The 12,678-nt window shown below is 34.1% G+C and overlaps 1 protein-coding gene across 1 annotated transcript; it reads left to right on the plus strand.

Annotated features, from left to right (window-relative positions):
- Positions 1 to 8,343: 8,343 nt before the first annotated feature.
- On the plus strand, positions 8,344 to 10,961 carry LOC114737623 (transmembrane protein 128-like). The gene is made up of 4 exons (XM_028925576.1): positions 8,344 to 8,841; positions 10,311 to 10,490; positions 10,587 to 10,638; positions 10,768 to 10,961. The coding sequence occupies exons 1-4, from the start codon at positions 8,576 to 8,578 to the stop codon at positions 10,855 to 10,857; spliced, it is 588 nt and encodes a 195-aa protein (XP_028781409.1). The 5' UTR covers positions 8,344 to 8,575; the 3' UTR covers positions 10,858 to 10,961.
- Positions 10,962 to 12,678: the final 1,717 nt, after the last annotated feature.

Below are 12,678 nucleotides of genomic sequence, written 5' to 3' on the forward strand. Positions count from 1 at the left end.
TTTGGAGCAGCCTCCTCCTCCTCCTCATCATCATCATCATTATAGGATCAATAGATCTAAAATCCTGTAGGAAGTCCTGATTTATGAACATTGGATGACACTGATGCTTTGAAGGTGAAAATTCTCTCTAGTTAGACGGACGGATCAACTGTGGACAATCACAATTTACATTGCGATTAGATGAAACTCTGTTCAATAAAAACCACAATCTTCTTTCCTGAAACAATATATGACGTCAAGTTTTGAAATTTATTGATATTGATTTTATGTTTTATCAAACATCTTTTCGTTTTTTGGACACAGTTTTATCGAACATCTATTAGAATAAAATACTACCTCCAGTCTTAATTAGAAAACCTAATTCGTAGTATGTTATAATTATAAGATATAATTTGTAGGCTATAAATGATGTTTTATAATTAGAATTTGAGGTAATATGAGATAAATTATATGCAGTATTTGTTACGTCACATTGAATCCTAGTGGTACGGATTGATTGCTCACTGTATGATGAACAAAGTTTGAATTTTTATTGGGAAAGATAAGATTTAATATCTAGTACTGTTTGGATACTTCTAATAGAATCATATTTGTGTACTAGCTTTAAAAAAACTGTTTTGCATTTGTGATATTGCCCATTACTATTGCATACTCAACCAATACAAAATCTTTAATTGTAGCAAGTTGTGTGCATCCCTAAGTCGTGAATTGCATAATGTGGTTCATTCTTCATGTTTTGTGCAAATCCAATATTTATAAAGTAAAATTATTTGTTCAATTTAAAAATGCGGTAGGTTTCTTGGTAAGTTTTGTATGCAAGAGAAATTATTTGTGAATGATCTAAATTTCAAGAGACTCAATTAATTCCATCCAATAATATTATTTAATCAAGCAATATAGAATCTAGTTGGCCAAAAAAAAAACAGCAATATAAAATCTAAAATTTGTGCGAAGATGTACTGTTCCCAAGTGGTGAATCTAAATAATGCAATGAAGCAAGATGGAGCTGAGGTTGATATGAGCATTTTTATTAGTAGAATTTACAACTCATGTCTTATTTATAAGATATTTTTTAACATATTTCACATAGACTCGAGAAAACTTTAAACTACATTAATTCTCTTTTAAAATATAACTTTTTAATTTTACTTATATTTCATATATATACATCTTGTAAAAAAATAGCTATTTATAATATAATAAATGAAGGATAAAATAATATATTTATGTTAAAAATTTAATGAGATGACTTATAGATATGATTAAAGAAAATCTTCTTTCTTTATCTTATAAATAAAATTAAAAGAGTATAAATAAGGCCTGGGTGATGGCTCCATGTGCATCCTCAGACCCATTTATAAATGAGAACGGACCACCCAAAGTGTAAACTTGGCCCCCGATCACGCTTCCATGTGGCATCTCCAATTCTATACGCTTCTCTTGAAAACGAAGCATCATTCAATTTGTTTAGTTATTATGATATGATTTGCGCATCTCACCTCAACTGCTGTATGTTTTTTTTTAGCACTAATGCACTTCATTGAATCCTAAATATAGAAGTCAGATAGTTATTACCCCGATTCCTATCGTAAGGTACTCTTCCGGTGCTTAGTATAGGACCCAATTATTGAGTTGGTTTTGGTCCTAAATATAAGACCCATTTCTCATATTTATCAATTTTCTCCAAATTACCCCTATGGATACTCCATCAACCATAATCAAGTAGAAGAGGGAGAGGGGGTAATAAGAAAGATGATTTTGGTGTTTTAGGAAAAACATGTCACATTTCTTATAATTACCTAACTTACCTAACTTCCTTAATCTAATCAAATTAGATAAATGGGTCTTATATTAAGGACCGGAGGAGTACTTTTTAACTCGTAAACATAGAGATCACGTGAAGGAGGAAAAAGAAAAACAGGATAGGCTGTGTAAATAAAATTTATTGAAAGTTGTATTTTTTTTTTATAAAACTTAAAATTGATTGCCTGACTTTTATTGTCAAATTCCGTTCATCAAATACATGGGTTTTGGTATTTCTTTTAGTAGGATGGGCAAGCAAGAGGCAATAAGATCAAGGGGGTGTTTGGATTATCTAAAAAATACTTCTAAAAAGTATTTTTTTCACAAATCGAAACAAACTCCTTCGTATATTTATTTTGTATGCCATAAAATACTTTTAAAACTATAATTTTGTTTCCACCCAAACACCCCCCAAACCCATGATCTGTATTATAAAAAGTCAGTTAAGTGCCACTTAACCATAGCCACTTTCATATGATATTTGATTTTTGTCTTTATTTTTTAAAAAATATTGCATTAGGGTTTATTTTGAATTTTTCTCGTAATCAAATATGAGAGTTAAAATTATGAATTTTTTTAAAAAAAATTTCAAATATTTTTTTTATGTATCAAAATTAATCATGAATCCAAAACCAAACATGATGCAATTGATCCGTGACAGGATATAAAATGATAATAGTAGTTGGATAGAGCATGAGCTGGAATTTTGGAGGAAGCACTTGAGTGCCCAACAAGAAATGCCAAGCGTTGTTATCCATTAAAAAAATAAATGCATCTTGGCTTTCCTTTTTAGGTCATATGCTTATCCTGCAAAAAAAAAAAAGCTGCTCAGCCCCACACCGCATCCACATCCTCCGCCACCGCCAATTCATTTTGCTTCCCATAAAGTTCACTTGTGGGTCTGTTCAGCACATTAGAAGAAAATATATTTTTCTATGTTCAAATATATAAAAGAAAAGGGGGGAAATGGAAGAGAATTAATTATAATAATAAAAAGGGTATGCAACCCACATGTTTCTTTCCTTCTTTTTTTTTCCCCCTCAAAATTACCCCAAATGGTAGAAAAAGAAACATAGGATCACACACACACACACACAAAATACAAAACTCCCCTAAATTTTCTGTCATGCGCAAATAACATCATAAAATAAGTCAAAGTTTAAAGTTTTTAATTAATGGTTGGAGATTATCCACAGACTTAAAAAGTTTAGGGTGTGGTTTACTATTAGGTTTTAAATGTTGAGAGAATTATTTGCGTATTATAGTATTATTTAAAGTGCAGAGATTTATATAATTTAACCTGTATTTTTCATATAATTATTATGACCCTTATAATAGTGAAATTAATTACTTTTTTCTGTGTTTTTTTATGTACATTTAAACATAAGAAGACCCCACTTTTTTCTTCCCATTAAATTACTCTCTGGTCCCATTTTTATTCTTTCAATTTTTTCCTTCATTTAAACAAAGATTTATATTGGACAAAACCTGAAAAAATAAACCATATTATGGATAAATTAAAAGTCATATGCTTATCCAACAAACTCCTTGCTTCTCTGACATGCAAAAAGCTACAACCCCACATTCTGTACCGCCTACCCAACAATTCGATTTGCTTTGGAGAAAGTTTAGTTGTATATTAAATAAGTCAATTACCAAAAAGAGGTATTTTGCTCTTACCAAAGTTTTATGGGAGAATGACATTGAGGTCCCACAGAAGCCAAAATACAGCAAAAAGGTCCCCTGAAATGTCATAATTTTTCTGAAGTCCCAAAGGGACTTAGATGCAATTTTCAGAATCTGTAAATTACTCTCTTGCCCTGCCCTAAGCCATCAGAAACGAAGAAGCAGAATTTCATTTAGGTGAGAGTTCCCACGCAATATGCTTGAGAAAGAAGACATTAGTAAAGAAGGAAGGAGCCATTGATGATGAAATATCCTCTCTATTACCATTAGTGAACTCCAAAGAGCTTTCATGTGAATCTCCACAAACTTTCAGGTGTGAAACTTTCTTTCCTCTTCTCTCCTACCTTTCTTGGCAGATTGTGCTTTTGTTTGGAAATGGGAAATCAAAAAATCGTTTTTGTGTTTTTGGGTTGCTTGTGGGTGGTTTTGGAAATGGGATTCAGAAGTTAATCAATAGAAAAGCTGTGTTTTCGGTTGGTGTGTGTTGTGATTTAAGTTGGGTGTGTAGAATGATAATGGGTGCTCTGTTTTTGGGTTGTTTTTGGGTGGTTTTCCTCTGTTCTGATGTTAGTTTAGTGGCAAAGGAAGAAAAAGATGAAGGTTAGTGAGGGTAGAAACCCTTAGCACGAAATGGGATTGTGTTGTCAATCAGGCCGCGATTGTTGTCAATGTGTGCCGCTACACTTGTCAATGTAGCCCCTTAAGTTGTCAATGACAGTTGCGTGCTGGTTGATGCAGGTTTAAGTTACTGATGGTATTTCAAAGCTTTTGTTTTTGGTTTAGAATTCAGAAGTTAATGAATGGAAAAGCTGTGTTTTTGGTTGGTGTGTGTTGTGATTTAAGTTGGGTGTGTAGAATGATAATGGGTGCTCTGTTTTTGGGTGGTTTTCCTCTGTTCTGATGTTAGTTTAGTGGCAAAGGAAGAAAAAGATGAAGGTTAGTGAGGGTAAAAACCCTTAGCACGAAATGGGATTGTGTTGTCAATCAGGCCGCGATTGTTGTCAATGTGTGCCACTACACTTGTCAATGTAGCTCCTTAAGTTGTCAATGACAGTTGCGTGCTTCTTGATGCAGGTTTAAGTTACTGATGGCGAGTACATCTGGAAAACATCCAAAATAAGAAGGTTTATCATTGTGGAAGATGCAAAGAGCCTGGACACACTGCCAAGACATGCAAGAACCCAAATCCCACCTGAGAACATAATGAAATCAACTATTTTTTGTATATGAATGTGAAGGGAATATTTTGTAAATTGGTGTGAAGGGAATTTTTTATAAATGGATACACACCAATAGTTAGTTTCTCGTAATTACATGCAACCCCTGTGTTTTTTTAGGATGGGTTGTGAAATAGGTGTAGTTTCATGTATATGAAGGTGTAAATGAAAGTTGACTATGAATTGGCATGTTAGATTCTGCTGTCATTTTAGTTGTCATTACCTGCACCCTATATTGTCATTAGACCTGTTATGACTTGTCAATAGAGCACTGTCACTTGTCAATTAATTTGCTGATGTAAGTTGTCAACAATATGAATTCAAGTTACATAACTTGTTTTAGTAACATATGATATTTTCAATCACTCTGTCATATTATATTTTTGGTTATTTGTCATATATAATCATTATTAATGAAGTGTCAATGATGGCACACTGACTTGTCGTTGGTGGCAATGTGACTTGTCAATGGTGGCATTGTGACTTGCCAATGGTGGTACACTACTTGTCGTTGGTGGCACCATGACTTGTCAATGGTGGCACACGGACTTGTCATTGGTGGCAATGTGACTTGTCAATGGTGACACTGTGACTTGCTAATGGTGGCACACTGACTTGTCGTTGGTGGCACTATGACTTGTCAATGGTGGCACACGGACTTGTTATTGGTGGCAAGATGACTTGTCAATCGTCGCACCGTGACTTATCAATGGTGGCACTGTGACTTGCCAATGGAGCACTGTGACTTGTCAATGGTAGCACTGTAACTTGCCAATAGAGCAGAGTGACTTGTTAATTGAACATAACTCTGAGTAACACCTTCTGATTAATTATATTTTAATATAAATATTACTTAACATTATAAATAAATAACACTTTCAGTTGTAAAAATTTTGAGTATCAATTGTTAATATCCACATATTCATTTGTTATGAAATTGTTATATCACTTGTCATTAACTCATGTTATATTACTTATTAATATTACGTAAATTTGTCGATATCAATAAAGATATAAAACAACAAAAATAAAAATGTGAGTTGTCCCCAAGAAATTGGTATCATAACATCTGATAACAAAGATAATAATATTATAAACATAATTTGATCAGTTTGTTACAAAAAGACCTATTGACCATTAAGCTATTGCCACTCATGGCTCACACCCTTAGGTGCCACTCATGGCTCACACCCTTAGCTGATTTTATTATGTTCTCAGGTGGGATTTGGGTTCTTGCATGTCTTGGCAGTGTGTCCAGGCTCTTTGCATCTTCCACAATGATAAACCTTCTTATTTTGGATGTTTTCCAGACGTACTCGCCATCAGTAACTTAAACCTGCATCAAGAAGCACGCAACTGTCATTGACAACTTAAGGAGCTACATTGACAAGTGTAGCGGCACACATTGACAACAATCGCGGCCTGATTGACAACACAATCCCATTTCGTGCTAAGGGTTTCTACCCTCACTAACCTTCATCTTTTTCTTCCTTTGCCACTAAACTAACATCAGAACAGAGGAAAACCACCCAAAAACAACCCAAAAACAGAGCACCCATTATCATTCTATACACCCAACTTAAATCACAACACACACCAACCAAAAACACAGCTTTTCCATTCATTAACTTCTGAATCCTAAACCAAAAACAAAAGTTTTGAAATACCATCAGTAACTTAAACCTGCATCAACCAGCACGCAACTGTCATTGACAACTTAAGGGGCTACATTGACAAGTGTAGCGGCACACATTGACAACAATCGCGGCCTGATTGACAACACAATCCCATTTCGTGCTAAGGGTTTCTACCCTCACTAACCTTCATCTTTTTCTTCCTTTGCCACTAAACTAACATCAGAACAGAGGAAAACCACCCAAAAACAACCCAAAAACAGAGCACCCATTATCATTCTACACACCCAACTTAAATCACAACACACACCAACCGAAAACACAGCTTTTCTATTGATTAACTTCTGAATCCCATTTCCAAAACCACCCACAAGCAACCCAAAAACACAAAAACGATTTTTTGATTTCCCATTTCCAAACAAAAGCACAATCTGTCAAGAAAGGTAGGAGAGAAGAGGAAAGAAAGTTTCACACCTGAAAGTTTGTGGAGATTCACATGGAAGCTCTTTGGAGTTCACTAATGGTAATAGAGAGGATATTTCATCATCAATGGCTCCTTCCCTCTTTCCCAATGTCTTCTTTCTCAAGCATATTGCGTGGGAACTCTCACCCAAATGAAATTCTGCTTCTTCGTTTCTGATGGCTTAGGGCAGGGCAAGAGAGTAATTTACAGATTCTGAAAATTGCATCTAAGTCCCTTTGGGACTTCAGAAAAATTATGACATTTCAGGGGACCTTTTTGCTGTATTTTGGCTTCTGTGGGACCTCAATGTCATTCTCCCAAGTTTTATTCTCTTTTTGAAAATGCAGAACACTGTAATCTCACTCAGTTTTATAAATGTGTTTTTCAATTTTCAAATGTTCTTTATTCCCATCCAATAATGCTTTTCAAATTTACCTTCCATTTTTCCCAACCTATATATTCTTACGGGTTTTGGACTCTTTTTTTTTTGTTGAATCCAAAATATCCACTAATGATTAACTCTTTCATAATGTATATCCATTAAGGATTTTAGTGCTGGCAACGAGTCCCTCTTCAAATACACCGTTAGGGATTAAATTCCTAGTTAGATATTTAAGAAACACAGTTAAATATTATTTTGATTTTGAACTTTTTAGCTTGTAGGGATTTACATTAATGGCAAAAAGGAAATAGATTATAAATTCAAAACTTCAAAATGTTTAATTACCTTGAAATTTAATATGCATAACCGTTTCAAACTAAACTAATACAAGAAATAGATAATTTAATTTACAAGAATGAATAAAATCGAGTTCATAATTTATTAAAAAATGCGTTTATACACCATTTAATTAGTTGCAATAACAATTATTTTATATGAAAATATTTTAATATATACAATTAATAAGAATAATTTAAGAAAAAAACCATATATTTAGAAAATAAGAGTCTGATATTTCGGGTAAAAACAAGCTTATTAATTAAATTCTCTACTTAACATCAAAAGCTGTAATAATTACATTTTAGGAGTGATTTTTTAAAATTTTCCTTTTAAAGATTAAGAATAATTTGAAAAGAAATGTTTATATGAAAAAAGAAAACAATTCATTCAAAAAAAAAAAGGAACAGGAAAACAAAAATGGAGCCGAATTTAAGGAAGGTTCGAAGCTTCGGAATCCCCCTGCATTTCGAAGGACGTACACGAAACGAATCTTCACTCTTCAATCTTCTGACTCGCCATTAAAACTTTTGGCTGTGTTGTTCTCTTCTCTAGAAGAGCACTGTAAATTCGATACCTTGTCATCTTTCTACTCTTTCTGGAATCATATCATTTTGCATGCACACCAAGCCACTGGGTCTCGTCGATTAATTGAATCCGAGAAACCAAAGGAAATTTCTGGGTTGCTGTCCGCTACAAACTCAAATCAGAGTCTTTTCTTATGCTTAATTTTCGGTTATTCAGCTTCCGGGAGTTCAAAATGGGTTTTCTGGCAGTTTTCTCGAAGCGGGTCTTCGCTTGTTCTAGTTGACAAATTCGTGTGTTCAACGGTGAACTCAATCTACAATGGATGTGCATTTAGATTTTGACTGATATGCAGATTATGAATCTCGGTCGGGGGAATTTAGTTGGGATTAGCTTGTAGTGTGAAATTAGGAGCCACAGTCACTTCTTTTGTGGAGGAATTCCAAGTTCATTATGTGCCAGTATTGTTAGGTTTTGGTGATTCTTCTGGTACTGCATGTTCATTGTGTGATTGTGGTTCTGTCTTACAATGTCTGGAGGTACACCGGTTGGTGGAGGAGGGTTTATGAGACAGAGACACAGCCAGGGGTACGCAAGCAGTGGCGATGACCTTGAAGACGATGCATGCTCGAGACTTCGTCCTTTTTCTCCTGCAAGCTTTGAAGAAGAAAGAAGAACGTGGATCGAGATTTTGGAAAATTTTCTTTGGATTGCTTCCGCGGCTTTAATCGTATACTTCGGCGATCGTGATTCCAATTTGATTTACCTCTTGTTTCATGACGAACGAATCAAAAGGTAACCCCGATTTTCTTAGCTTTTCATTTCTTTAAATTTTGGATTTTTGTTAACTCATTTAGTCTGAACGGATTCTTTCCTTTGCATCATATTTTTTCTTCTTATTTTTTTAGTCTTATGGCAACTTTTTGTTTGGTCTATCAAAGCAAATCTGGGAACCTCCGGTTATTAACATGCATAATGGTGTGAAATGTAAACATCCGTAAGTTGAGTAAAAATTGAGTTAAGACGTCATCTTGTTACTACTTTGGTTTTATTATTGAAATATTTGTTATCTATAGAAAACAACTTGTGCATTATTGTTTTACAAAAGTTGGTCTCTGATACGTTGCATTGGGTTAGTAACAGAAATAAGTAGTAGTTAGAAAAGTAACAGAAAGAATAACCCATTTAATCATTCTCTCTCTCTCTCTCTCTCTCTCTCTCTCTCTCTCTCTCTCGCATATGGCATCAGCCTATGTGATAGTTTGTAAGGTGAAGGTTAACTGTTACCACTAAAATTGCCGAAGAAGAGATGTTGAAAATGTGAACTAAATTGGCTTAGATTAGAGTTTGATAAAGACTTGCAGCTTCAAAAGTGTTCATTAGCTGTTGAAGTTCTTGACGATAATGGCATTTACCATTTGCAGAGTATGAACATAATGCGCAGGGATCTAGGTCACTGTGTTTCTATCTTTGAGCACCCTTTCATGTACAATTTCATTAACATCACTTGAAGCTCTATGCGGTTAGTTATGAATGTGTGGAAATGATAGGGAGGTTGTAGGTTCCTTATCTAGCATGGTGCAGTAGGTTAAACCTTTTACCTGTTGAAAGAGGGAGGTTTGTAGGATGAGATCTGTCTGGCAATTAATTAAGAAAGCTTTAGAATTAGATTGTTTCAATTATTTTATCCGTTACCTACTGACTTAAATGAAATCTTTGTTTCTTGTAACAGTGTCTTGTATCGACTGTACCTATTAGTTGTTGGTATTAATAAGATTTAGCCGGGAATCCCATTATATCTACAGCATGTTCTGGGTTCTAATTTTATTTTGCCTTGTCTCATTGACTAAGATTATGACTTGCATGTGCTTCCCACAAGTTCAAGAATCAAGAAGTCATTGGAAGGCAGATTTCGTGTCAGAAACCAAACTCTGTTAATTACAGGAAACTGTACTAACAACTAACACAAAAAAGAGCCTATTTTTAAAATATACCTACTTGTTTTAGTTGGACAGAAAATTTCACGCTTTGTAAATGAATTTTTCACTCAATCTATCTCTCTCTAGCTATAGAAAACAAAGCGTGTTTGATGATTCGTAAGATGATTATAGTTGACATATGATTATACCTTTTTCAGGACCTCTAAATTTGAAACAGCTAGGGCATTTGCTGTAGTCTTAGTTGATGCTGATTCTAACTGAATGTAATTCTTGAGTTACTTAATCACTGTCACAGTATTTGAAATCTCCTGAATTTTATTGCAGACTGCCTATGTATCTTGGAATGATAGGTATTGGACTAAATGCACTGGTTTTCATATATACAAGCATCTTGGCATGGAGTGTTAAGAGATTTGATGAAAAATGGGGACTAAAAAAATGGGAAGTAACAAGTGTCGCTGCTTTACCATTCGTTACTGCATTTGGACTCGTCTCTTTTTGCTCGTAAGAAACTGTAATCTCTTCTCTTTTTCATTTTCAATGTATGGTATGTCTAAATACAACTCCATTTTGCTGACACGTTATTCTTCCTCCTTACAGATTCACCTTTGCATTGTGGCCAATATGGAGCTTCCTGACACTTCCTCTTCTGGTAGTTATATTTATAAACAGATTCGTCTTACTTTTTGTGTCTGTGTTTTACCTTTATCTCCTACTTGGTTTTCTTTGCTTCCAAATGGTAATGTTGGGATTACAACTTGCTGATTTTTATGTTCTGCAGTTCACGTTATTTATGGCTTGCATGGTTATAACCCCCTACCTCATAATTGGGAAGTTCCACCCTTGCTATGACGAGCTCCGTACCGATTAAGCCTCATACGATTCAAGCGAGGAATAGTGCTGACTTGCATGAAGGGTTACTAAGTTCTAACCCCCATCATTGATCGGTAGTCATGGTGATGTAGAGTGAATTTCTTTCTATATTCTGATGTATTCTGTGCAGTTACATGCCATGTTTTCCCAAAATTGGTCACAGCACTGAGAGCCAGCATTCCTTTCTTCTTTTTCCCCGGGAAAAAAAAAAAAGACTTGCGATCACATAAAACCCCAAATCCTATGTAATCACGATCTGTTGGTGAATGATACGCAAGAAGAGCTGGCTGTGAATAGAGCGTAATGGTGTTATATGATCTATATAGCCGATCCTGTTTAATGAGATGAGGATTGTTGTTGCAAATTGCATTATATGTTTTGCTAGTCATTTTGTTGCTAAATACTCTTCGTTTTGTTTACACACTGCACCTTTTAAAAAGGACAGGACCTCAATATGTGGGTTTAAGAATTTTTGGGCTACTGGGGCCTTCCATTGTTTCCATCTTGTTCATTAGCCAGAATTGCTTTGAAAACCAATGCTATTTTGATTTTATTATTATTTATTTGTTTATTTGTTTTTTTTATTGGCTCTCACTTTTAATTAAAGGATTTATCAAGGTTGCAGATTAATATGGATTGAGACTTACCTCTCACTTTAACTAAAGGATTTATCAAGAGTTCATAATATATTATCTTAGACTGAACCAAGCCAAGCAAGACTATAAATGGTGACAAAACTTTGTCACCAAGTATTTAGCATTGTTGTATTTTCAGAACTCAAACGAGAGCTCTGGTTAAATTGGTACAATCTTTTGTGAGCTGAAACATGTGTTTGGTAGTAAACCAATGTTATTAAATTAAACCAATCATTCAACTAATGGAAATTATTAGACTATCAGGTCAATAAGAAAGGGCAACTCAATCAAAATTTGTTTTAGGTTTATAATTCAGATTTGTACTTTTTTAAAATCCGTTATTCAGCTTATTGGTTTTTGGGTGAGTTAAAATTTACCTTAAATCAACTCAGCAGTTTTTTCCCTTTTGGGATGGGATTGTTGGTGGTGATCTAATTTTCATTTTCATTACCTTAGGTCCAATTCTGAATTTAAAATTAATTTGTTGGAATTTAGATATTGGTCTCCTGTTAGTGGGTTAGCCCATTCCGATATGCCCATATATAACTAGTTAATAAGTTATTGAATTATTTTAATCCCATTGTTTTTTTAAAAAATTTTAAAAAACAAAGGGATTCAAAATTTAAAATAATGGAATAAAGTTATTGTGATGTGGGAATTGAAAGGGATCTCACCGTCTTGAAACTTTCAACTTTCATTCTTGTCAATTCACTCTCACTTTGTCACATTTTCCAGGAGAAAATTCTGCCCTCATTTGTGGTCATCCTTCCGTGAACACAGAAATTAGTTCTCATTGTGATTCCAGTCAATTCCACGTGGAAGCAAGTTTTGATAAAAATCTCCTTAAAAACAAAGGAGACATAAGAACTAGGATGTCAAGTACTTCTTCCGTTCTTTATTATAAGAAACATTTGATGCTTATGACATGTTCTCATATATAAGAGACACTCAAAAGTTGTCTCTATTTTTTTGTATTGATTTCCTATTTTACCCTTATTTATTTTGTCTCCAACTCATACTCTCTTTTCCTCCCACTTCTCTTTCTTTTAATAATTTAATTGTTCTCTCTCATACTCTCTCCTTATTAATGGGGGCATTATTGAAAAAAACATTATACTTTTTACGTATTAATTGTCCTCAACTAATTTTAACTGTTTTTTTATCAACGTAATTTGGTTATTTGT

The sequence above is a fragment of the Neltuma alba genome, unplaced genomic scaffold (genome assembly GCF_004799145.2).
Source record: "Neltuma alba isolate B1F8T4 unplaced genomic scaffold, ASM479914v2 tig00013470_pilon, whole genome shotgun sequence".
NCBI classification, from domain to species: Eukaryota; Viridiplantae; Streptophyta; class Magnoliopsida; order Fabales; family Fabaceae; genus Neltuma; species Neltuma alba.

Bases quoted from the DNA above. Each gene is read 5' to 3' on its own strand.
- LOC114737623 (XM_028925576.1), top strand. From the start codon at position 8,576: ATGTCTGGAGGTACACCGGTTGGTGGAGGAGGGTTTATGAGACAGAGA. The intron at 10,491-10,586 runs GTAAGAAACTGT...TCCTCCTTACAG, and splicing joins GGACTCGTCTCTTTTTGCTC to ATTCACCTTTGCATTGTGGC. The intron at 10,639-10,767 runs GTAGTTATATTT...TATGTTCTGCAG, and splicing joins TCCTGACACTTCCTCTTCTG to TTCACGTTATTTATGGCTTG.